This window comes from Pygocentrus nattereri, chromosome 26, assembly GCF_015220715.1.
Source record: "Pygocentrus nattereri isolate fPygNat1 chromosome 26, fPygNat1.pri, whole genome shotgun sequence".
NCBI lineage: Eukaryota > Metazoa > Chordata > Actinopteri > Characiformes > Serrasalmidae > Pygocentrus > Pygocentrus nattereri.
In genome coordinates, this window is record NC_051236.1 from 12,873,036 (window position 1) to 12,897,180 (window position 24,145).

A 24,145-nucleotide genomic window follows, 5' to 3' on the forward strand; every position below is an offset into this window, starting at 1 on the left:
TTATTTGAATTATGAATATGACTTTATTCTAATGTATATTGTGATAAACTCACTGCTGAGGTCAATTGTTTAAAAATTTGCCTAGATGCCTAAAACATTTGCACAGTACTGTAATATATATATATATATATATATATATATATATATATATATATATATATATATATATATATATATTACATGAGTGTATACATGGCTCAAGCTATAAACTATACCAGGCATTCAGTGTGTGGTGAATATAAAACAGTGACTGCTGTTTTTCATCTGTTCAGAATTTGAAACAAGGCAAAAATAAACTGACCAGGCTGAAATGGAAAACAGTGCAGCTCTATTGCATATACTATCACTCTAAAATGAAATGAATAGGCCAATAGACCATTTATGGACCTGGAACCTCGGTGTGCATATGTGAATCTACTTTAGAGACTAAACAGACCAACCACAAAGTGGTGCTGTTTCACTAAACTGCGACTGAATAGACCTCCTCAACACCCCCCCCCCTTCTATTTATCAGTAGATTCTGTGCGAGTCTTGAGCTTGAATGAACATGTCCAGTCACATTAGCCTAAAATACACCTTAAAATTCTCTTTCAGTTTGTCTGTCAGTGTTCAAATACATCGTGATTAGGTTAACAGGTCCTTGGTCCAAAATTAGACACAACTGCTGGAAATGTGCACTGGCAAACTATTACACCATTAAATGGACTCCAGGGGATAGTTTATTTTCTTGGCTCAAATAAATCATACTAATTAATCATATGCCTGCACACATATTACTACATTTTCCTCACACACTGGGCTTTAACACTGTGCCTAATTCACCGTGCTCCGCCGCCTCGACTTTTTCACCACTTTCCCTAAGCTGTCATCTTTGACAGAGAGACGGAGTAGCATTCCAATCAGTCGGCTGCTTTATGTCCCATATTATAGACAGACCTAAATAAGCCCAATGTGGGCAGTAATTTATCTCTAGCCAAGGTGTTGTACATCAAGAAGTCTCTGCACCATAGCTCTTCTTTATAGCACCTGTCTGCTTCTACGCTGTTTGCACTGATGGCACACATAACTCACGAATACTAATGGGCCTTTTGAAATTCACTCTATGATGGACGGCCACCTCTTGCAAAAATATATCTCCAGCTAATGACATTTCTTTTAATTCCTTCTGTTTGCTCCCAGGAGCCTTGTCCGCCTCGGTGGGTATTTACCCTCCATTAAAGATGCCGTCTGGAAAAATTTCATCTTCAAAATATGTAGACGGTTGTAGTTGTGTTAAAATAAATAATGTGCTTCTCCTGCTTTACTGGAATTGCTTATTTGAGCTGTATGAAAAAGTCAGGTTATAGACTATAATCTGCATACACAATACAATACAACTAGAATTCAAAGCCAGCAATTTGTGCCACTAATTTAACAGGATCCACAGCCTTGAAATCCACTTACAATGTGTGTTGAGGTTTTATGTACCAAATACACACACACACACACACACACACACACACACACACACACACACACACACACACACACACACACATCTTCTAAGCCGCTTCTCCTTCTGGGTCATGGGGGTTGCTGGGGCCTATCCCAGCGGTCTGTACCAAATACAGTTGTAATTCATTTTTACATGACCATTTTCCAAGCTCTCTTTATGTGTCAGAGGTAAACAGGCTGTTTTCATTACTGTGCCTTTGAGACTGATATACAGGTTTGTGTCTGCAGATTGATCTATATTGATATACAGCACATAAGCACATTACTTACTACTAGTTTTTATGATTAATGTGTTTTTGCTTATAAATGCAACATAGATTACAAAATAGATAGAATAAGAAAATAAGGATGCATATGAATAAACAAAAATACAGTAAAAAGCAACAGGAATTTCTTCCTTTTTTTCCATCTTCAAAAAAAAAACCTAATTGACATTGTGAACTAGTTTAAAGAATGTTTGGTTCAAGATTTCTTCTCAGTGCCTTCAGCCATCACATAGATCCATCACTCCTAATTTAATTTAATGATGGTCTGATTAGCCAAACTAGGTACTGGATGATAACTACAAATAATACTGGGCTGCAATGAAGAAAGGGTCAAAAACACAATGAAATACACAAAATATATACTTACTGTATTCATATTATTTGCATTTATAGTAGTACTAGTTTTTTTTATACTGAGCAAATAACACTGACTGCCCAGATAAATAACATTTTAAATGTAATTTTCTCAGGTGCCTAAAACCTTTGCACAGCATGCCATGTGAAAGAGCTCTGTCCTGGTTGGCTGCTCTGCATTGTCCGGGGTGACACACTGCTTATAACTTCTGCATGAGTGGGCCGGAGCGAAAGCGCTGTAGGCTGAATTGGTGACTATATGGCATCACAAAAACATTACATTTAAAATGGATGCAGCTTAGTTTCTTATATAAACTGAAAAAAATAGGCAGTGGCAGCTTTGAAACTTGATATAAAGACTTTACATACCACAACAAACTTTAAAATATGAATTATATTATATATTTCTATGGAAGTCTGTAGAGGCCATGAGCTGTTATTGTAATTTTCTGGATTAAAATCTTGAGATAATGAGTAAACTATCTTTTGATCACAAGGTAATGAACTCGAAAAATGACTTTGTTAACTCATTATCTCAAGATAACAACAATACAGAAAATTATAGCAGCCTCATGGCCTCTCAGGACTTCTCTCAGATTTCTGAGATTTCTGTTCAACAGAGTAATACTTTTTTTTTTTTTTTTTAATTTGAGCTCATTAATATGACAACTTCATTATCCACACTGTTACTAAGACACTGTTTTTGTTATATGAAGGACAAATGAAAGAATTACAATGCGTTTTGAAAAATATTTTTATTAGAAACAACTTATGTATAAAAATGATCATGCTTCACATACCTCAGTTCTTATGTTACAAATACTTTAGTACAGGCACTGTTTCTGATTCCTTTTTTTTCTTTTTTTTTTTTCTTTTTTCAGGACGAAACGCAAACATTACCAATCAGGAACACACATTAAGTTGCCATTTATCACTGTCAACATGAACATATTTTGGCAACACAAACAGTGCAAAAGAAAAGAAAAAATTAAAGAAAAAAAACAGGGAAAAATCATAAGAAGTGAATTGTAAATTCACAGAACATCCACAAAATGCTTCGCTGCAATATATCCTCTTACAGTTCTTCATATTAGTACCTTTTTCCTGCTCTTTCCTACAGCTCTTTACTAAAGGTCATTTATAAGCTTTATGCATACAGTTTTTCTTTTCTTCTTTTTAATTACTCAAACAGGACACTGGTAGGTTTAGTTTTTTAGTAGCTGAATCGTCTCTAAGAGGATTCAGTGAGGGGAGCCAGAAAAGCTAACATCACCCCAGCTACTAAATTGTGATTTTTTTTTTTTTGTTGGTTTTTTTTTGTTGTTTTTTTGCCAAAGCATGGTTGGCAGTGACAGCTATCGGGTGTTTTGGACCACAGCGCAGGGTAAGTTGACTTAATAAAGGATTTTTGTACTCAAGCACAAGCGAACATTACCCCAAAAACCACTCCATACACCTAAAACAGTTTTGATATCACAAGGGCTCATAATGTGGTAACAACACAGCAACATGGTTTTAAAAGCATTCCAGATATGTTCCTTAAAAAGAAAAGAAAAAAAAAACAACACAACACAGGATGCCAAAACCAGCATGCTCAACACCTGTAAACAATGGTCTTTGCTGTCGCCATCACCAAGAGGAAAACATGAGAACCCCTGCTGGGAAAAAGAGATTTATTTCTGTTGTCATTGCTCAGCCATCCCTCCATGTGTGCATACCTGAAAGTCGTTGAAGATGTTGTAATTTGGTCCTTTAGCAAATGACATCAGATATATGACATCTGAAGGTAGAATAGATTTGAATAAGCTTCAGTGGAGTTTTGCAGATGGTCCCAGCAAGGAGTCCGTTCTGCTGGATGCCACAGTATGGAACGTACAGTAGCATCACTGAAACGTCATGGACTTCCCACTTTTCCCCCTCAGGGTCTTCACATGATCTTCTGTGTGATCAGAAATTGTTCGTGGCATCCGCAGGCAGTTTTCATATCTCTCCCCCATCTGGAAACCATAAGAGTGGTTCACCTTTAGACGCTGTCTTCCACAAGTCACTCTTAGGAAGCGGCCTTTTTTTTCACTTTTGCTAGATTGCATGGTTGCTATAGCTGATGTATGTTTGTTTGGGGCTAAGTCCTGAAAGAGAGGAGACAGCATGAGAATTTTGCTTACTAAATTGCCTGGGTTGCCAAGATGTGTTATTGGAATTTACTTCTCCTTGTACTTGGGAGTAAAAGGGGCAAAACAAATTTACTTGTTGAACGGGGGACTGTGCCTGGTGTCGCCCATATTCTACTTTGTCACTGCTTAGATTGTGTACTGAGTTTGAATCAACGAGGCAAAAGAAAAGCAGTTTTGTCAAAGCAACAAAAAAGCTTCAGTTTCCAAAAGCAATTACAAGCCTTACCTGAACTGTGCTTATTACTTACGGAAAAGAGTATCTTATCTAAGCATGAATAATTTTGCTCTCTGAGCAAAATCAAATTGTAATTTCTCTGGAATATGGAAGCTATCTCCCGCCACAGGCTTCCCTATCTCTGCCTGTGCAGGTTGGAGGTGTGGAAATGCATAATCACTCAAAGTTGTTTCTGCTGATTCAGCTGTTTATGGCTTTATTTACTGCTGTTGTACAAAGCCCATCTGTCTGCTGCCCTGTTTTATACATATTCAAATTAGCAGCTCAGCAAGAGACTTGTATGCAACTGAAATCAAATCGGTTTGCCTCTCGGTAATTTACGTTGGACCATGCCTAAGCAGTGAATTAGACTGGCAATTTAACGTTTTACTAGATGAGAGAGATGTTTGAAGATCGTCTCATCTGCCAAATGGCGGGACGATAAGCAGTGCCTTAAACTGCCAATTCAATCTTTACTAGGATGGGGCGAGGTGTGAAGATTGCCTTATTTAGATGACAGCCACTCCGGATACACAATGAAGGTTGTTTTCCCCATAGAATTACAATGGACACTTCTCTGCAATTTTGAAAGAGTGGGTTATTTGCCTTTTTGGGTTGGTTTTTTCTTCGATTGGTAGGAGCTGCACCATTTGATGCCTAATGGAATTTGAGCACACAACATTCTGATCATTGTTAAAGTTCAGTGGAGACTGTACTACTGATAATTTGGACTGGTAATGTTCCTTTGTAGATGATTAATAAACTATTAACAGAGTGTCAGTAACACATCAACAACATATCAGTGAAGCAGCAGTAGTTACGCATCTGGATACGCTGAAGTAAATATCATGTAGATGCTCTGTTGATACATTACTTACATGAAGTAGATGTATTGTTAATATTTTACTTCCATTATGCGAAACTTAACCTTCCCCATCCATGTCCAAAACCTAACCTTAACCCTGGGCCTAATCCTAACCATAACCTTAATCTCTACCCAAAAGCTAATCCTAACCTTCATATTATTTTTACATGTTACTTAGAGTCTGTTGTTTGTTTCATCTAAAAGGACCACTCAAAATAAAGTGTATCTTTGGATTTTATGTGTCTTTTTAATTTTTTTTTTTCATTCATTCAGGAGTGTTTTTAATTCAATTGGTTGGGCTTGGACCAATTGACACCCAGAGAAATCCAACACTAATTCAAGCCTAAAAACAACTTCATTCTGATCACTGTAGAAGTCCAATGGACACTCCTGTATAAATTAGGTTGTCTGCAATGTTAGAGTCCCTTTTTTCCTTCAAATGGTAGGGCTTAGAGTCATGCGTTTCTTCAAATGGTAGGGCTTAGAGTCATGTTTTTCTTCAAATGGTAGGGCTTACACCATTTAATGGTGTAATGTGTCTAATGAAAACTGACATTGCTTTAAGCCAAAAGCTAATTTCTACAGTCTGATCATAGTAGAAGTGCTGCGGTCACTCCTACAAAAACAATGCTCTTTAAAGAGTGGCTTGACTGTAATTCTCTTTTGTTTTGTTTTTTTCTTCAGTTAATAGGGCTTACGCCATTTGCGTCCAAAGAAATTTGACACTAGTTTAAGCCTAAAGCCAAATCCTATACCCTGATCTTAGTAGACTAAACAAAAAATGTTGCACTTGCAATTATTTAATACTTGAGTGTTCATTTTTCCTAGTCTGCAGTGCTTCTTAAAAAATGTCCATTCGGCATGACAAACTACAGATATCAGCTGTCGTTTTCCTCTAAGCCATCTCACCTTGAGTTTCCAGGTTCTCGCACAGCTCAGTCTTGGCCTCTCCATTGGGCCGCAGGCTGACCTTGGGGTTGAACTTGTTGGACATGGTGGCTGCAGTGACCACAGCTTTCAGGCTGCGAGTGTTGCGCTTGGCCACATTCTGCTCAGGGTGCAGGAGTACCACATAGACCTTGGGCATGTAGAGCATCCCCAGAGAGACAGAGGCACTCAGGCTGACAGAGATGGTCAGAGTGGTCGTCTGGATGTACATCTGCCAATGCAATAGACAACAGTACAAGAGGGGAAGGGGAAAAAAACAGCCATTACTGTCTACATCATTTACAGTTCATTCACCATCTGTCTGTCACCTGTGATCAGGTTCAAACATGTATGTGATTTGGCATGATACCACCGACGATTTCAGCATGACTGAACTCACAGAGGGAGAACACTTGACCTGCTGATTAAAACATGTAAGACATTATTGGGCCACTTGCTCAGTCTTACATAAGGTTGTTTTGTTTTCCTGCTACTGGACATGAAAGTAGATCTCATATCAGAAAATATATCATCAATGCATCAACATAATCTGGTAACTTCGGTTCTATTTTGTTTTTTGTTTTATGCCTAATTGGTTAATGCCTGCTACTATTTTAGGCTTTCATAAAGAAATGTCTAAAAGATGGACCAGAAGAAAATATTGTTACATTAACTTACATTAAAGCTTGTTTCTTCTTCTATCAGTGGTATATCCAAAAATTAATTTTAAAGGGAATCTAGTTACAGGTTAGCCAGCTAGCGAGCAGTAAGGCCCACAGACATCACTATAAGGAGAATGACAACAATCAACTAGTCAAATCCTTTGCATTTAAATTATTAAATTGTTAATAATTGCTCACTCATTAATGTAATTTATGTTGAAAAAACTTTTTAAATATTACATCTAATGCAGGATTGCTTGTCTCACATTTAACTGGCTAACATTAGTTTGTACAATAACTGACAGCAGGCCAGCAGGTTTCATAGCACTTGGAGTACATGTCTTAGTGCAAATGGCTGAAGATTGTGATTTCACAGTACTGAACTTCTTGAATTCTTTACCACAGTCAACTACTACTAAGCAAGCAGCCTATAATTCAGCTAAGTTCTCCCCACCAGGGGAAACAACAGAGCAATTTAATGCTGTGTTATTTAACATGTTGGTTTTAAATAAGGTGCCTTTCTATGACTTTGAGCACAATCAGCAGCAGCATGTAGCAGTGAAATCATTGCTATGGTGATAGTGTGAGAGCTTTGTCAGTCTCTTTTGGTTAGTGAATGTAAGAAAGTAGCCCCCTTGCCTAATATTTTCATAGACATCAGAGAACTTTTAAAAAAATCTAAAGTCTAAGGCGGCCTGCCTTTCAAGTACAAAGGCCTGTGCCCAACCCAGACCCCCTCATAGCTAATGTTGCATTGAAAGACCATTGTTCAATGTCCCATAACAAAAATGGGAATGGTACGCAGCCAACAGCAACATGAAACAATGTAAATGTTGCCATGGTGATAACATTACTGCTGTTTCTTCCTGTGTGCAGGGTGAGGGTCACTATTTTATCCTAAAAGAGCTTTAAACACATGCTAATTTGTCTAATTATGCTTATTTGCTGAACTTTAAGAGTCAAAGTAATTGAATGGTATGCTTGGATTTCAGCTATGACCATTCAGCGCCCATGTTTTCCAAAAAAAAAAAATCAACATCCACCAAGCAGCAATGGGAAAAGTTGTAAAAATTGAACTTGGGACAAAATGCTCTGCTTACCGCTGCGGTCAGCAGAACATAGCTGCTGGCGACGGCGGACTTTTCTGTCACTGCTTCATTAAAAACAATTGAATATCTGGTTTGCCATCATCTGTCTACTGCCAACATGTAAACGCAGCATCAGCCACTCTTTCCAATAAAGTTATTTCAGAGATATGATGTTTGGATAGCAGTAATATATTTTTCAGCATGGTCCAGAGGGTTTTGTTGTTTGTTTCCCTGAATCTATCAGATGATCATGCATGATGCATGTTCACTAAAAACAGTGGATTTTTTTTTTTACTTTTTGTGTACATAGTTGGTCACAGTGACAGCTGTGTATGAATGCCAGCCAAAAAGAATATGACATAATTTCTGACAATAATGGGCTTCCTTAAGCAATCAAGCCTGGAGCACATGTATATTTGTGCATGATGTTTTCAACCTCCCACATTCGCACTATGCACTAATGGCTCTGCCTTCCCCTGGCCCTGCTGCGGACCCCCTGCTGTTGCTTTAAAACACTGCTGTGTGTTTGTGCTCCCCCAGACGTGACCTCAGCGCTAGCTCCTCTGCGAGCTATGATTAAGAGTGACTCATCGCTGTGATCTCTCTCCACTGTCCTGGGGGAAGAGTCCCAGCTCAGGCAGGAAGGGCCGGCCAAAGCCAAGACAGCCAGGGTGAGCTTCTTCAGGATGTGGAGACAGATGACCACTGCGCTGTACTGGGCACTACCTCTGGGGAACCGTCGACTCGCAACACGGTAATACTTAGTCACGCGTGCTTTGCACTTTGCCGAAGAGTGAACCGACATCAACAAAGCCGCCTAGCATCGCAGCACAAAGGGGCAAGAAACAAGACCTTACTTGATGTCCCCAAAGTACCTTGCAAATCAGGGAACAGCTGAAGTTTCCAAATTAGTTATTGAACTCCGAAGGCTCTTTGTCACGTTTAACTAGGTAATCTATACCAGCTCAGGTCTGACAATTTTACAGAAGCTTATTTGCAGAAGTCAAACCCTCCATGGGTCCTGGAAAACCAATGGAGTGTACAACATGCTGTATGTCTCACATTAGTATTCCACCAGTGGTTCTGTCAGTCAGTGTATGTGCACATTCCACAGACTGATGAACTAAAGCTGATCATAGATACAGAACTAAGTGATTGGGTCTGGCTTAGCAATCAGATGTCATCCCTCTCAATACACACAGAGAAAATTTAAGTGTCAAGTACACAATAAAAGTGCCTCTTAAGTCTTTAGAGCTAGTTGGTTACATTTGGCCTGATTGAAAATAGAGGTCTTTTGACTTATTTTCAAGTAGTTCAGTTATGATGCACATCACAAATACTCAGGAACACCAAATGGTACTTCATGCCATTTTACTTGACATCTTCGGTGGATGTTTCCTAAAACAACTGGTTTGAGTTTTTGTTAGCATAAAGCACAAATGAAAGGGAACAAATTACAAGAAGTCCCAATACAGTACGTATCGTTCAGCTTGTAAACCAATTAGAAGAAACCATTTTAAAGGCTTGATTTTAAAAATCCAATAGAAGCAAAGCAGGTTCCAAAAATTCTACTACTGAGGTGCCTTATGATTGCAAGTAGTGCAAATATGTTAGAGGTGGAGGAGACAATGTGATACCAGCAAGACCAAACTTGGCCCATTTGTCCTCTATATCCAATTTCAAATGCATTAAAGAAAACAGTGTTTTTTTGAGCTGCTAATCTCAACTTCCTGCCTGACAAAGCACGCAGAGCAATGGTCACCAACCCTGCTCCTGGATATCTACCTTCCAAACCCTGATTAACCCCACCCCATCCATCTAATTAGTGTCCTTGATGAGTTGATGAGATGTATTGGAATTCATAGACAAATAGAGTTGACGCATTGTCTGTTGTTCCCAATCTGAGGCGATACGTCTACATTTCTGCCATGTTGGATATTGTCATTAATGCAAATACATGTTAGATCTAAAGTGTAAGTCCAATGATAGAACCTGAGTTCAGATTGGTTCAATCTGACTTTGCAGAAATTACCACAGAGTGGTAGTACGTTGTAGTAAGAACTATGTAAGTGGTAATTGGTAGTAAGTGGTGGTCCAATGACAGAACCCAATCTGAGTTTGTAGAAATGACCACAAAGATTTCTTTATTTTGAATATTTGCTTGTGTTCTGGGGTGCTAAAAATAAATTCAAGGAATATATCAGTAGCAAGGTTGCACAGATTTCTGACAAGTTTTGGTTGCTTTTATTCTAGTCCATAAATGACTAGTGCACTGGTTAGCTAGCAGTCTGAAGCAGCAGCAGACATTTTATTTGGCCTGCACCTGATATTAAAGACTGATCTCAGTTTAGCACTAGCTCTGGTAGAAAAAGTCACACATCAGTCAAACATAATCAATGTGTGAAATTCTTCCAAGCCCCACGCACATACAAGGGTATGGAATACAATAAGAATTGGATCAAGCAATTGTACCAAATGCAGTCCAGCAGCGACGTTGACTGCTCCAAGATTGGCAGCACTGTTGATGTGTCAGGCTGAACCCAGCACAGCATCTATTTATATATCGCTGTTTTTGGAACAAAACCTCGTATCTCCATTTTTGTTGATTTTCAGTTTTGACAGAATTTGTAAACACCTACTGCTCTTTATATTGTGTGTAAATTTCACGATTAATCGATAAAAAAAAATGACCCAAAATTACTTGTAAAAAAAGTCTGGTTCCATTGACTTACATTAAAGGTTGTAAGGTGTAAGGTTGTATGATGTAGGTTTTTCCTTCTCCTGTAAAGTCCTTCTCGAAAACCATTTTCGAGATAAGAGGTTTTGTTCCTACAACAGCAATATGTATCTTTGTTAGAATTAGCTTAGAGGTGAAACCTGCAGGAAGGAAAACTTTTGGGGGGGTAACTGATATAAAGGATCGGTTAACAGGCTGGATAATTCATCTTAGCTGAATTTGTACTTTCACTTGAGTTCTTTCACTGTTTTCTTCTTAGTTTAGATTTGGAATAAAAAGAAAAAAAAATTAATAAAAACCTAAAAAATACAGAATAAAAAGCATGATGGCATTTTATTAAAGCTGTTGTTTACATGTTCTACGGTGTGTGACTTCTGTAGCTAGCTTATTTACCCAATATAAGCGTTCAAACTAATGGGCAGCTTAGAACAAAAAGATATGTAATTAATATACTACTATAATGATTCCCTCGGTTTAAATGTTCCTCTTTAGCAGAAATGTAAGTTTTAATGTACTTTTATTTGTACAGGTCATCTCCAAATGTATAGAAAACTGTGTGGCCATTTCTTTAAAAAGTTACATTTTGAAAGCCAATGAAAGAAAAGCAAATGTGCACAGCTCCAGAAATTAAACTGTTCAGGTGCCTTTTGACTGCAAGTAGTGTGAATGTGTTAGAGGTGGTGGAGACAGAGGGAGTACTGTGTTACATAAGGATGCTTTTTAGAGACCAGCCACCATGTGCAAGCTGCGAGGAAATATTTTCAGATCATGCCTGTGGACATATTGAAAAATAATGTTGGGTTCTTTTGTGAGTAGCTAGTGCAGAGTGCATTGTGCTTGCACTTATTTCTTTTATTAATACTTTTACTTGAATTATCACTACAGTTCTAGGAGTCATCTTTCCTCTTTAGGTATGAATTCTCAGTATTCCTTTCCTAAGTATAGAGGAAAGAATTTCAGGATAGCAGAAAAGTACCTCTGTGAAAATGCTCAGCTAGCTACAATGATCTTATTATGATCCCTGACAGTGTGTTACATAAGGATGCTTTTGAGAGGCCAGTCCCATGTGAGAGCTGCTAAGATGCAGGAAAATGCTGACATTCTTACAAAGCAGACATCACACCCACTGTAGGTTTCAGTGCAGACAACTGCTGTGTGTGAGGCTAATCTCTAACTAAAACATCCTCATCAACAGACAATTCAGCTAAATGTGTTTACTGCACTAATAACAAATGACGAACAGATTTTGGCTGTTGTCACTCATGAATATAACAGTTGTTCAGCCATGTGAAATAAACAAGAGATTTTCTGTACCTCTGTTTTGCATCAAAATCACCTTTTCACTGGATAAGGGCTGAGAGGAATACCAGTGGAAAATAAGACTAGACAACATGATGAGCTCAAACAAAGCCATAGTTTTCCACAAATAGGCAAAACCTGAGAGACTCCCAGATATATTTTCAGCCAACCAAGTACTTTAAGAATTTCCAAGGTGTTTTATATTGCATATGTTTAAATAATGGAAAACACATTTTTATATATTTCTATATATGAAAACAAATCAAATTTATTTGTATAGTGCTTTTTACAACGGATTGTTGTCACAAAGCAGCTTCATAGGATTCCAGAAACAAGTTTTAACAAGAATGTAAAAAAATTTAAAAACCATATACAGTATCTCACAAAAGTGAATTCACCCCTCACATTTCTGCAAATTTGAAACTTGGATATAGCTTAAAGTAGTCAGTGTACAGCTTGTATAGCAGTACAGATTTACTGTCCTCTGAAAATAACTCAGCACACAGCCTTTAATGTCTAAATAGCTGGCAACACAAGAGAGTACACCTCACAGTGAACATGTCCAAATTGTGTATAATTGTGTTGTTGTCCCTGCCTGGTGTCATGTGACTTGTGTCAGAGTTACAAGATTACCAGGTGTGAATGGGGAGCAGGGCTGTTAAATTTGGTGTTTTGGGTACAATTCACTCATACTGGCCACTGGATATTCAACATGGCACCTCATGGCAAAGAACACTGCCAGCATTGCTGCAGAGGTTGAAGAAGAGGGAGGTCAGCCTGTTAGTGCTCAGACCATACTCCACACAATGCATCAACTCAGTCTGCATGGCTGTCATCCCAGAAGGAAGCCTCTTCTGAAGCTGACGCACGAGAAAGCCCGCAAACAGTTTGCTGAAGACAAGCAGTCCAAGAACATGGATTACTGGAACCATGTCCTGTGGTCTGACCAGACCAAGATAAACTTGTTTAGCTCAGATGGTGTCCAGCATGTGTGGCAGTGACCTGGTGAGGAATACCAAAACAACTGTCTCTTGCCTACAGTCAAGCATGGTGGTGGTAACATCATGGTCTGGGACTGGAGAGCTGCAGTTCATTAAGGGAAACATGAATTGCAACATGTACTGTGATATTCTGAAGCAAAGCGTGATCTCCTCCCTCCGGAAACTGCGCTGCATGGCAGTTTTCCAACACAATAACGACTCCAAACACACCAAGATAACAACTGCCTTGCTGAGGAAAGTGAGGGTAAAAAAAGTGAAGGACTGGCCAAGTATATATATATATACACACAATATAACTCCAAGTAAATCAACCTTCTGTGAAATCAAACTGTCCACTTAGGAAGCAACACTGATTGACAATCAATTTCACATGCTGTTGTGCAAATGGAATAGACAACAGGTGGAAATTATTGGCGATTAGCAAGACACACTCAGTGGGGACCACAGACCACTTTTCAGTACCGATGCTTTCTGGCTGATGTTTTGGTCACTTTTGAATGTTGGTGGTGCTTTCACACTCGTGGTAGCATGAGACGGACTCTACAACCCACACAAGTGGCTCAGGTAGTGCAGGTCATCCAGGATGGCACATCAATGCGAGCTGTGGCAAGAAGGTTTGCTGTGTCTGTCAGCGTAGTGTCCAGAGGCTGGAGGCGCTACCAGGAGACACGTCAGTACACAGGAGACGTGGAGGAGGCCGTAGGAGGGCAACAACCCAGCAGCAGAACCGCTACCTCTGCCTTTGTGCAAGGAGGAACAGGAGGAGCACTGCCAGAGCCCTGCAAAATGACCTCCAGCAGGCCACAAATGTGCATGTGTCTGCACAAACGGTTAGAAACCGACTCCATGAGGATGGTATGAGGGCTCGGCGTCCACAAATGTGCTCACAGCCCAACACCGTGCAGGACGCTTGGCATTTGCCAGAGAACACCAGGATTGGCAAATTCGCCACTGGCGCCCTGTGCTCTTCACAGATGAAAGCAGGTTCACACTGAGCACATGTGACAGACGTGACAGAGTCTGGAGATGCCGTGGAGAGCGATCTGCTGCCTGCAACATCCTTCAGCATGACCGGTTTGGCAGTGAGTCTAATTGTGTGGGGGTGGCATTTCTTTGGAGGGCCGCATAGCCCTCCATGCGCTCGCCAGAGATAGCCTGACTGCCATTAGGTACCAAGATGAGATCCTCAGACCCCTTGTGAGACCATATGCTGGTGCGGTTGGCCCTGGGTTCCTCCTAATGCAGGACAATGCTAGACCTCATGTGGCTGGAGTGTGTCAGCAGTTCCTGCAAGATGAAGGCATTGAAGCTATGGACTGGCCCGCCCTTTCCCCAGACCTGAATCCGATTGAGCACATCTGGGACATCATGTCTCGCTCCGTCCACCAATGCCACGTTGCACCACAGACTGTCCAGGAGTTGGCGGATGCTTATTATAATATTTCATTCATTCAGATCTAGGATGCGTTATTTGAGTGTTCCCTTTATTTTTTTGAGCAGTGTATATATACCAACATTGTCCCAACATTGGAATTGGGGTTATGTATATATATATATATATATATATATATATATATATACATATTATGTATGTGTATATATATATACATATATATATATATATATATATATATATACACACAACCCCAATTCTAATGTTGGGACGTTATGTAAAACAAATAAAAACAGAATATGATTTACAAATCCTTTTCAACCTATATTTAATTGAGTACACTACAAAGACAAGATATTTAATGTTCAAATGGATAAACTTTATTGTTCTTCGCAAATATTCACTCATTTTGAATTTGATGCCTGCAACATGTTCCAAAGAAGTTGGGATAGGGGCAACAAAAGACTGGGAAAGTTGAGGAGTGCTCAAAAAACACCTGTTTGGAACATTCCACAGGTTAACAGATTAATTGGAAACAGGTGAGTGTCATGATTGGGTATAAAGGGAGCATCCCTGAAAGGCTCAGTTGTTCACAAGCAAGGACGGGGCGAGGTTCACCACTTTGTGAACAACTGCGTGAGCAAATAGTCCAACAGTTTAAGAACAATGTTTCGGAATTTAGGGATTTCATCATCTGCAGTCCATAATATCATCAAAAGGTTCAGAGAATCTGGAGAAATCTCTGCAAGTAAGCGGCAAGGCAGAAAACCAACATTGAATGCCTGTGACCTTTGATCCCTCAGGTGGCACTGCATTAAAAACCGACATCATTCTGTAACGGATATTACCACATGGGCTCAGGAACACTTCAGAAAACCACTGTCAGTGAACACAGTTCGTCGCTCCATCTCCAAGTGCAAGTGCATCTGTTAAGGTAACATTAATGCTGAAAGGTACATACAGGTTTTGGAGCAACATATGCTGCCATCCAAGCAGCGTCTTTTTCAGGGACGTCCTGCTTATTTCAGCAAGACAATGCCAAGCCAAATTCTGCACGTGTTACAGAAGCGTGGCTTCGTAGTAAAAGAGTGTGGGTACTAGACTGGCCTGCCTGCAGTCCAGACCTGTCTCCCATTGAAAATGTGTGCTGCATTATGAAGTGTAAAATACGACAACAGAGACCCCGGACTGCTGAGCAACTGAAGTTGTACATCAAGCAAGAATGGGAAAGAATTCCACCTACAAAGCTCCAACAATTAGTGTCCTCAGTTCCCAAACGCTTATTGAGTGTTGTTAAAAGGAAAGGTGATGTAACACAGTGGTAAACATGCACCTGTCCCAACTTCTTTGGAACATGTTGCAGGCATCAAATTCAAAATGAATGAATATTTGCAAAAAACAATAAAGTTTATCCGGTTGAACATTAAATATCTTGTCTTTGTAGTGTATTCAATTGAATATAGATTGAAAAGGATTTGTAAATCATCGTATTTTGTTTTTATTTATGTTTTACACAACTTAATTGGAATTGGGGTTATATATATATATATATATATGTGTGTGTGTGTGTGTGTGTGTGTGTGTGTGTGTGTATGGGTGTGTGTGTGTGTATGGGTAGCACTGTTGCCTCACAGCCAGGTGACCAGGGTTCCTTCTATGTGGAGTTTGCATGTTTCCCCCGTGTCTGTGTGGGCTGTCATGTTATGACAGCTGTGCTTCTAGGCAAGTTACATGAATTTGAACAGCTCACAGTGTTGGTGCAGTCTGCAAAGGCAAATAGCCTTCCTTTTCACTCTTGATGTGCACTTTAGTTTATATACATGAACCTAGCTTCTTCTTCTTCTTTTTACTATTATTATTATTATTATTATTATTCTGTACAAAGGAAAATACTTCATGTTACTTCATGTTATCCACTCCAACATCACATATGATATTTGAACTCAAACCAGTCAAAGTATCTTTGTTCTAATTTCTTTTTAATAGCAGTGTGTCTTTACGGACCATTGACCTTGAAGCCAAATGGCCACACTTCTGGCCTGCCTTTTTATTGTTTCATAGAAATGTGCCCAAGATATGTCTGAGCTAGAGGTCCCTATGTAAAGATGGCGCTGCTGAAAACTGTTATTGATGTAGTGATAAAGCTTATTATCACCTGATTTTGCCAAGAGGATCGCAAGTGAACTTCAGTGTACCTGACAATGTTGCTGCAAAGTCTTTTTTTAGGATAACAGTTAAAATGACAACTTTCTCCTGTGCATCGAGTGACAGATGGGGCCTCATACAGAGCTTCTTCAAGTTCTGAAACACACCTGTATGTAATAAGAGGTGTGGACCTCGTTCTCCCACATGCAGAGACAGTAATTACTCTGTCAACAACACAATGGAGAATCTCCTGCAAGTCAGCCATTTAGCACTGCAACGACAGCCTGCAATTGTGTGGGGTGCAGATTCAAATAGCTCTTGCAGCACAATGGTGTGGGATGGGCTGCTTGAACTTGGATCTCTATGTCGAGCTCAGCCCTGGGCTCATTTTTCACCCTACAGTATTATCAGGATGTGTTACAGTGCTGTGTTGTAGTGAAAATGCTGGAAACTCAACCAGTCAGTGAAGGTGAAACACTTTGACCATAGTATTAAAAAATCTAAAATAAAAAAAGAACATTTCAGGGCTCCCAAATGGCACAACCCTGCAAGCGTTGGCTCTACTGATGGGAGACTTTGTGTTTAATAGCTGGCTTTGCAACAGCCATCCAGCACCAGGAGACCAGTACAGCCTCCCTCTCTAGATGGCCATCACTCAGTTCTATGCTAACGAACATAGGTGCCTTATCTGATGTAACAGAATTTTGTTCTCTTCCAAGCATGGTGGAAGGATATATAAATAAAGGCTAATAGCAGAGGTCTGAATAGACGCAGTGGGTAGATTCATTTGATTCCAATAAAGCATGAGCTAGCTATAGTTATATGTATCTGGTTTGCTGATAGAGGGTGTTCTGCTGAGGCCTCTGCTGTAGCACCCCATACTCCCGGAAGTGTTCCTCCTAGACTTGCATTGATTTTTTTGGCCTTGTTCTCTAAGCTATACTGTACATCAGAATGTATTGCATTTTCTTGTTCTCTGTAGAGAAAGATTTCAGATTTTCTTGAATCCATTAAAACGTGTTTGAGATATTTGTTTCAGTTCCTCTGATTGGTGGTTTGTCACCTTGAGCGATGATGTGAAATGCTCAATAACGTGAATGTGCCTTTACTCTGAAAATTATTTATGGAGCCTCTTAGACTGTAAGCTATCTGTCGAGCTGGCCAGCTGGGAGCTAATTTAACAAAACCACATTCTTGCACAGGGTGTGTTAACTAAGATTTGTTTGAATATACAAATATTTGAATAAATACAACTATTCTAGTAAAAGAATGGATGAGAAAGCCTAGACCAGGTTATATTAGTCATAAAAACCTTTCCATAGACACACATTACAAATGTTTGGACAGCCTCTAAATTTAGTAGGAAAGCACAGTACACTTCAGCATTTTTGTGACATTTTTGGGAATATGTTGACATTATATCTATGGAAGATTATTCAGTTTACAGTGCAGGAGCAATCTAGTTTTCTCTCTCTCGCTCGCTCGCTCGCTCGCTCACCGTCTCATATGTATGTATGTATATATATATATATATATATATATATATATATATATATATATATATATATATACACACACTCACCGGCCACTTTATTAGGTACTAGTGAAAGGTGGGACCCGCTTTTGCCTTCAGAACTGCCTTAATTCTTCGTGGCATACTTTCAACAAGGTGTTGGAAACATTCCTCAGAGATTTTGGTTGGTTATTTGAGTTACTGTTGCCTTTCTATCATCTCAAACCAGTCTGCCCGTTCTCCTCTGACCTCTCACATGAACAAGGCATTTTCGTCCACACAGCTGCCGCTCACTGGATATTTTCTTTTTTGGACCGTTCTCTGTAAACCCTAGAGATGGTTGTGCATGAAAATCCCAGTAGATCAGCAGTTTCTGAAATACTCAGACCAGCCCATCTGGCACCAACAACCACGCCACGTTCAAAGTCACTTAAATCACCTTTCTTCCCCCATTCTGATGCTCGGTCTGCACTTCAGCATGTTGTCTTGACCACCTCTACATGCCTAAATGCATTGAGTTGCGGCCGTGTGATTGGCTGATTAGCTATATGTGTTAACAAGCAATTGAACACCTAATAAATGCTTAATAAAGTGGCCGGTGAGTGTATCTTTGTTAGAATTAGCTTAGAGGTGAAACCTGCAGGAAGGTAAACGTTTGGAGGAGGGGCTGATAACTGATATAAAGGATCAATTAACAGGCTGGATAATTCATCTCACTGTTAGTTTAGATTTGGAATACGAAGAAAAAAATGAAATAAAAACCAAAAATATGTAGAATAAAAAGCATGATGGCATTTTATTAAAGCTGTTGTTTACATGTTCTACTGTGTGTGACTTCACCTTCACTACATCCATAAACCTTCTCTGAGGTCTACCTCTTCTCCTTCTACCCGGCAGCTCCATCTCCAACATTCTTTGCCCAATATCCACTATTCCTCCTCAACACATGTCCAAACCATCTCAACCTGGCCTCTCTGGCTTTATCTCCAAACTGCTCCACCTTCACTGTCCCTCTGATCTGCTCATTTCTAATCTTGTCCATCCTTGTCACTCCCAACGAAAATCAACATCTTCATCTCCACCACTTCCAGCTCAGCCTCCTGTCTTTTAGACAGAGCCACAGTCTCCAAACCATACATCATAGCAGGACACACTACTGTCTTGTAAACCTTCCCTTTCACTCTTGCTGCTATCCTATTGTCACACATCAGCCCTGACACCCATCTCCAGCCATCTCCATCCTGCCTGCACCCTCTTCTTCAACTCTTTTCTACACTGTCCATTGCTCTGGATGGTTGACCCAAGATATTTGAAGTCATCCACCTTTACGACCTCTACTCCTTGCATCTTCACCTTTCCACCTGCCTCCCTCTCATTCACACACATGTATTCCGTCTTGTCTCTACTGACCTTCATTCCTCTCCTCTCCAGTGCAAACCTCCACCTCTCCAGATTCTCTTCCACCTGCTCTCTACTCTCACCACAGATTACAATGTCATCCGCAAACATCATGGTCCATAAAACCTCCTGCCTGACCTCATCTGTCAACCTGTCCATCACCTTTGCAAACAAGAAGGGGCTCAAAGCTGATCCCTGATGTAACCCTACCTTCACCTTGAAACCATTTCTCACTCCAACTGCACACCCCACCACTGTCTCACTATCCTCATACATGTCCTGCACCACCCTAACATACTTTTCAGCTACACCTGACTTCCTCATACAGTACCACAGTCCCTCTCTTGGCACCCTATCACATGCCTTCTCTAGATCCTCAAAGACACAATGCAGCTCCTTCTGACCTTCTCTGTACTTCTCTACCAACACTCTCAACACAAAAATTGCATCTGTGGTACTCTTTCTGGGCATGAAACCAAAGTGCTGCTTACTGATCTGAACCTCTCGCCTTAGCCTTGCTTCAACAACTCTTTCCCATACCTTCATGGTGTGGCTCATCAACAGTATACCTCTGTAGTTACTGCAGCTCTGCACATCCCCCTTGTTCTTAAAAATGGGGACCAATACACTGCTTCTCCACTCATCAGGCATCCTCTCACTCTCCAGGATTTTGTTAAACAACCTGGTTAAAAAGTCCACTGCCTTCTCTCCTAAACATCTCCATACCTCCACAGGTATGTCATCTGGACCAACTGCCTTTCCATTCTTCATCCTTTTTAAAGCTGCCCTCACTTCCACCTTACTAATTCTCTGCACTTCCTGATCCACTATCTCTCCCCCCATTGTCCTCCTCTCTCTCGTTTTCCTCATTCAATAGTTCTTCAAAGTACTTCTTCCATCTACTCAACACTCTCTGTTCACTCACTAGTACATTTCCCTCTCTATCCTTCATCAGCCTAACCTGCTGTACATCCTTTCCAGCTCTATCTCTCTGTTTGCCAAACGATACAAGTCCTTTACTCCTTCTTTACTGTCCAGCCTCTCATACAGCTCATCATAGGCCTGAGCCTTTGCCTTTGCCACCATTCTTTTTGCTATGTGACTAGCCTCACAGTACTCCTGCCTACTCCCTTCATCTATCTGGTTATCCCACTTTTTCTTACCTGCCTTCTTCTTCTGAATACTCTCCTGGACTTCCTCATTCCTCCACCAACTTTCCTTATCTTCTTTCCTCTGACCAGATGAAACACCCAACACATTTTTGCCAGTTTCTCTCACCACCTTAGCTGTAGTTTCCCAGTCCTCAGGTAGCTCCTCACTGCCCCCAAGGGCCTGTTGCAATTTTTCCCTGAACTGCCTGCAACCATCCTCCTTCTTCAGCTTCCACCATCTAATTTTTGGCTCTGTCTTCACTCTCTTCATCTTCTTTGTTTCTAACCTCATTCTACAGACAACCACCCTATGCTGCCTTGCTACACTTTCCCCTGGCAACACTTTACAATCTCCAATCTCCTTTAGGTGGCATCTCCTGCTAAGGATATAATCCACCTGTGTGCACCTCCCTCCACTCTTGTATGTCACCCTGTGTTCTTCCCTCTTCTGAAAATACGTGTTCACCACAGCCATTTCCATTCTCTTTGCAAAATCTACAACCATCTGACCTTCCGCATTTCTGTCTTTCACACCATACATACCCAGCACCTCTTCATCCCCTCTGTTCCCTTCACCAACATGTCCATTGAAGTCTGCACCAATCACCAATCTCTCCTCTCTAGGGACACCATCTACCACTTCATCCATCTTACTTCAAAATTCCTCTTTCTCTAACTGACAACCAACCTGTGGTGCATATGAACTTACCACATTCAAAATTACACCATCAACCTCCAACTTCAGGCTCATGATCCTGTCTGACACTCTCTTTACATCCAGAACACTTTTCACAAGCTGTTCCTTTAGGATTATCCCTACTCCATTTCTCTTCCTCTCTACACCATGATAGAACAGTTTGAATCCACCTCCAATGTTCCTGGCCTTGCTTCCTTTCCATCTGGTCTCCTGGACACAGAATATCTACCTTCCTTCTCTCCATCATGTCTGCAAGCTCTCTACCTTTACCAGTCATTGTCCCTATGTGCAGAGTCCCTACTCTAACATCCACAATCCTGCCTTTCCTTCACTCTTGCTGCCTTCTAACCCGCCTTCCTCCTCTCCTCTTTGATGGTCTTCGACCTACAGTAGTCCAATTTCCACCGGCACCCTGCTGGTCAACAGCACCAGAGGCAGTCGTTGTTAACCCGGGCCTCGACCGATCCGGTATGGCAGTCATATTTGTGATCTGCATGATAGTTTTGGCACAAGTTTTATGCCGGATGCGCTTCCTGACGCAACCCTCACCATTTATCCGGGCTTGGGACCGGCATCAGAAGTACACAAAGTACATCCCTAATGGCTGCTTTTATATATACACACACACACACACACACACACACACACACACACACACACACACACACACACATAATTATATATTAAATATATGTATATAGATAATTTAATATACTTTAATATATATTAAAACATATTTAACATATAAAATATCAACATTTTAACTGAATCTTAGTTTGCATCAGACCTGAAAATACATGTATCATTACACGCCTAACAGCTAGTAATTCCCTTCTAGCCATTCAAATCACCGTGTGACAGGATTTACTGCTACCAGTCACGCCCACTTCTGGCATTCAAGGCGAACACCACCAATGAGTATTCACTGACATGCAGCCTCTTCCCTACCATTCAAAGCAAGCAGGATGAGATAACATAAGTATTACCTTTACAGTTAGCACTTAGCGGGCTCATCATATACTATAGAGACAAGACCGTGTGCCCTCGTTTAAATGATTCATAAAGCCCCAAGTGACATTCATTATGTTCAGTTTGACATAAAATGACAAACAAATGATGGAGTGGGCGTGCTGATTAGACGCTCGGCCGTAAGCGGGTGATGAGAGAACGGGCGGACAGATAAGGTAAATCAAGTGCCAGGGGGAAGAGAGGCATTTAATTGCACTAAAAGACATGTCATCTCACCCTCGCCAGGCTCGGCTGTGCTTGTCAGCTTGGATGATTGTGAGACGCAGCTGTTTTGAAATGTTAATTCTTTTCAACGATAGTTGTTTGATGCACACTCAACAGTGTACATTTGTCACGTGACACCGTTTTATTGCCTGTGCTGTGCAGAAATTCCCCAAAGTGAGTCTAGCTATCAGCAAAGACAAATTCCTGCTTCTGTCCGGTATCCCTTTGATACCACACATCAGAACATAGGTAATGATTGATTATTTATGGAATTTGGAGCTTTGAGAAGAAAAAAGACTAGCTGGAAGGGAGGAAAAAATGCTTTACGATAATTCTCTAAAGGAACAGACATCTTCTGTTTTCCAACAAGCATGGTCTTATTAATTTTCAATTACACTAGTTTGATCAAACGACTCTCTCATTGTCCATTTAGACCGACCAGCCACTTCATTAAGTACACTTACCTTGTATCTAATCTCTTTGCTCTACTTACCATATAGGTGCACTTTATAGTTCCACAATTACAGACTGTAGTCCATCTGTTTTTCTGCATATTTTTACCCTGTTCTCCAAGTCAGGACCTCCACAGGACCACCTGTGATGTGTTAATGTGCGTTGCTTTGGTACGAGGGCATCAGACACAGCAGTGATGCTGGATTTTGTAAATACCACAATGTCACCGCTGGACTGAAAACAGTCCACCAACCAAAAACCTCCATCCAACAGAGTTCTGCGGGCAGCATTCTGTGACCACTGATGAAGGACCAGAGGACGACCAACACAAACTGTGCAGCAACAAATGAGCTATTGTCCCTGGCTTCATATCCACAAGGTGAATCAACAAGGTAAGAGTGTCTAATCGAGTGGACAATAAGGGGACACATTCATCAGCACAACACACTCTAACACACCACCACCATGTCAGTGTCACTGCAGTGGTGGGAATGAATACCTGCACTGTGAGGGTCCATGGGGGTCCTGACCACTGAAGAACAGAGTAAAAGGGGGCTAATAAGGTATGCAGAGAATAAGATGGACTACAATCTGTAATTGTAGAACTACAAAGTGCACCTATACAGTAAGTGGGGCTGATAAAATGGACTAAGAGTGTAGGTTCAAGCAGGTGTCCTTAATGAAGTGGCCAGTCAATGTACACTGTACAGCTGGGCATAGAGGTTTAACAAATTATTTCTGCCTTCTTCTTGTTACAGTGATCCCCAGATTGGCATGGCATACTCAGCCTTTTCTAAAGGACAACGCTAATTAAATATCTCGTGGCAGAATTGAAAGAGGAAGGGGAAAAAAAACTCTTATCTAAATCCCAGGGACAGAAGGTCCCAGGTTTTCTGATTAAAATAAGGAATGCAGAGTAAGGCTATGTGAGCAGAAATTAAATTCTGCCTTGAAAGTATTTCCTCATGAGTACTACTCCTATTTTTCTGCTGTTTGTTATTCCAAGACACTTGCTGTCAATGGATTACATCACCCCCAAAAAGCTGATGTTCGATATCCTCGCCGTTTTCAAAGGCTCTTT

At 40.5% G+C, this 24,145-nt stretch overlaps 1 protein-coding gene across 4 annotated transcripts in view; it reads right to left on the reverse strand.

Moving 5' to 3' along the window:
- Positions 1-2,914: 2,914 nt before the first annotated feature.
- Positions 2,915-24,145, reverse strand: part of grm4 (glutamate receptor, metabotropic 4) — a 228,372-nt gene continuing 207,141 nt past the window's right edge. For 3 of the 4 annotated variants that reach the window (XM_017697821.2, XM_037534870.1, XM_037534871.1), the window contains 2 exons: positions 6,277-6,526; positions 2,915-4,243 (listed from right to left, as the gene is read on the reverse strand). In XM_017697821.2, coding sequence (XP_017553310.1) covers positions 4,194-4,243; positions 6,277-6,526 — 300 coding nt within the window. In that variant the 3' untranslated portion in view covers positions 2,915-4,193. The remainder of the gene's footprint in view (positions 4,244-6,276; positions 6,527-24,145) is intronic. The other variant, XM_017697823.2, reaches the window with a different exon arrangement.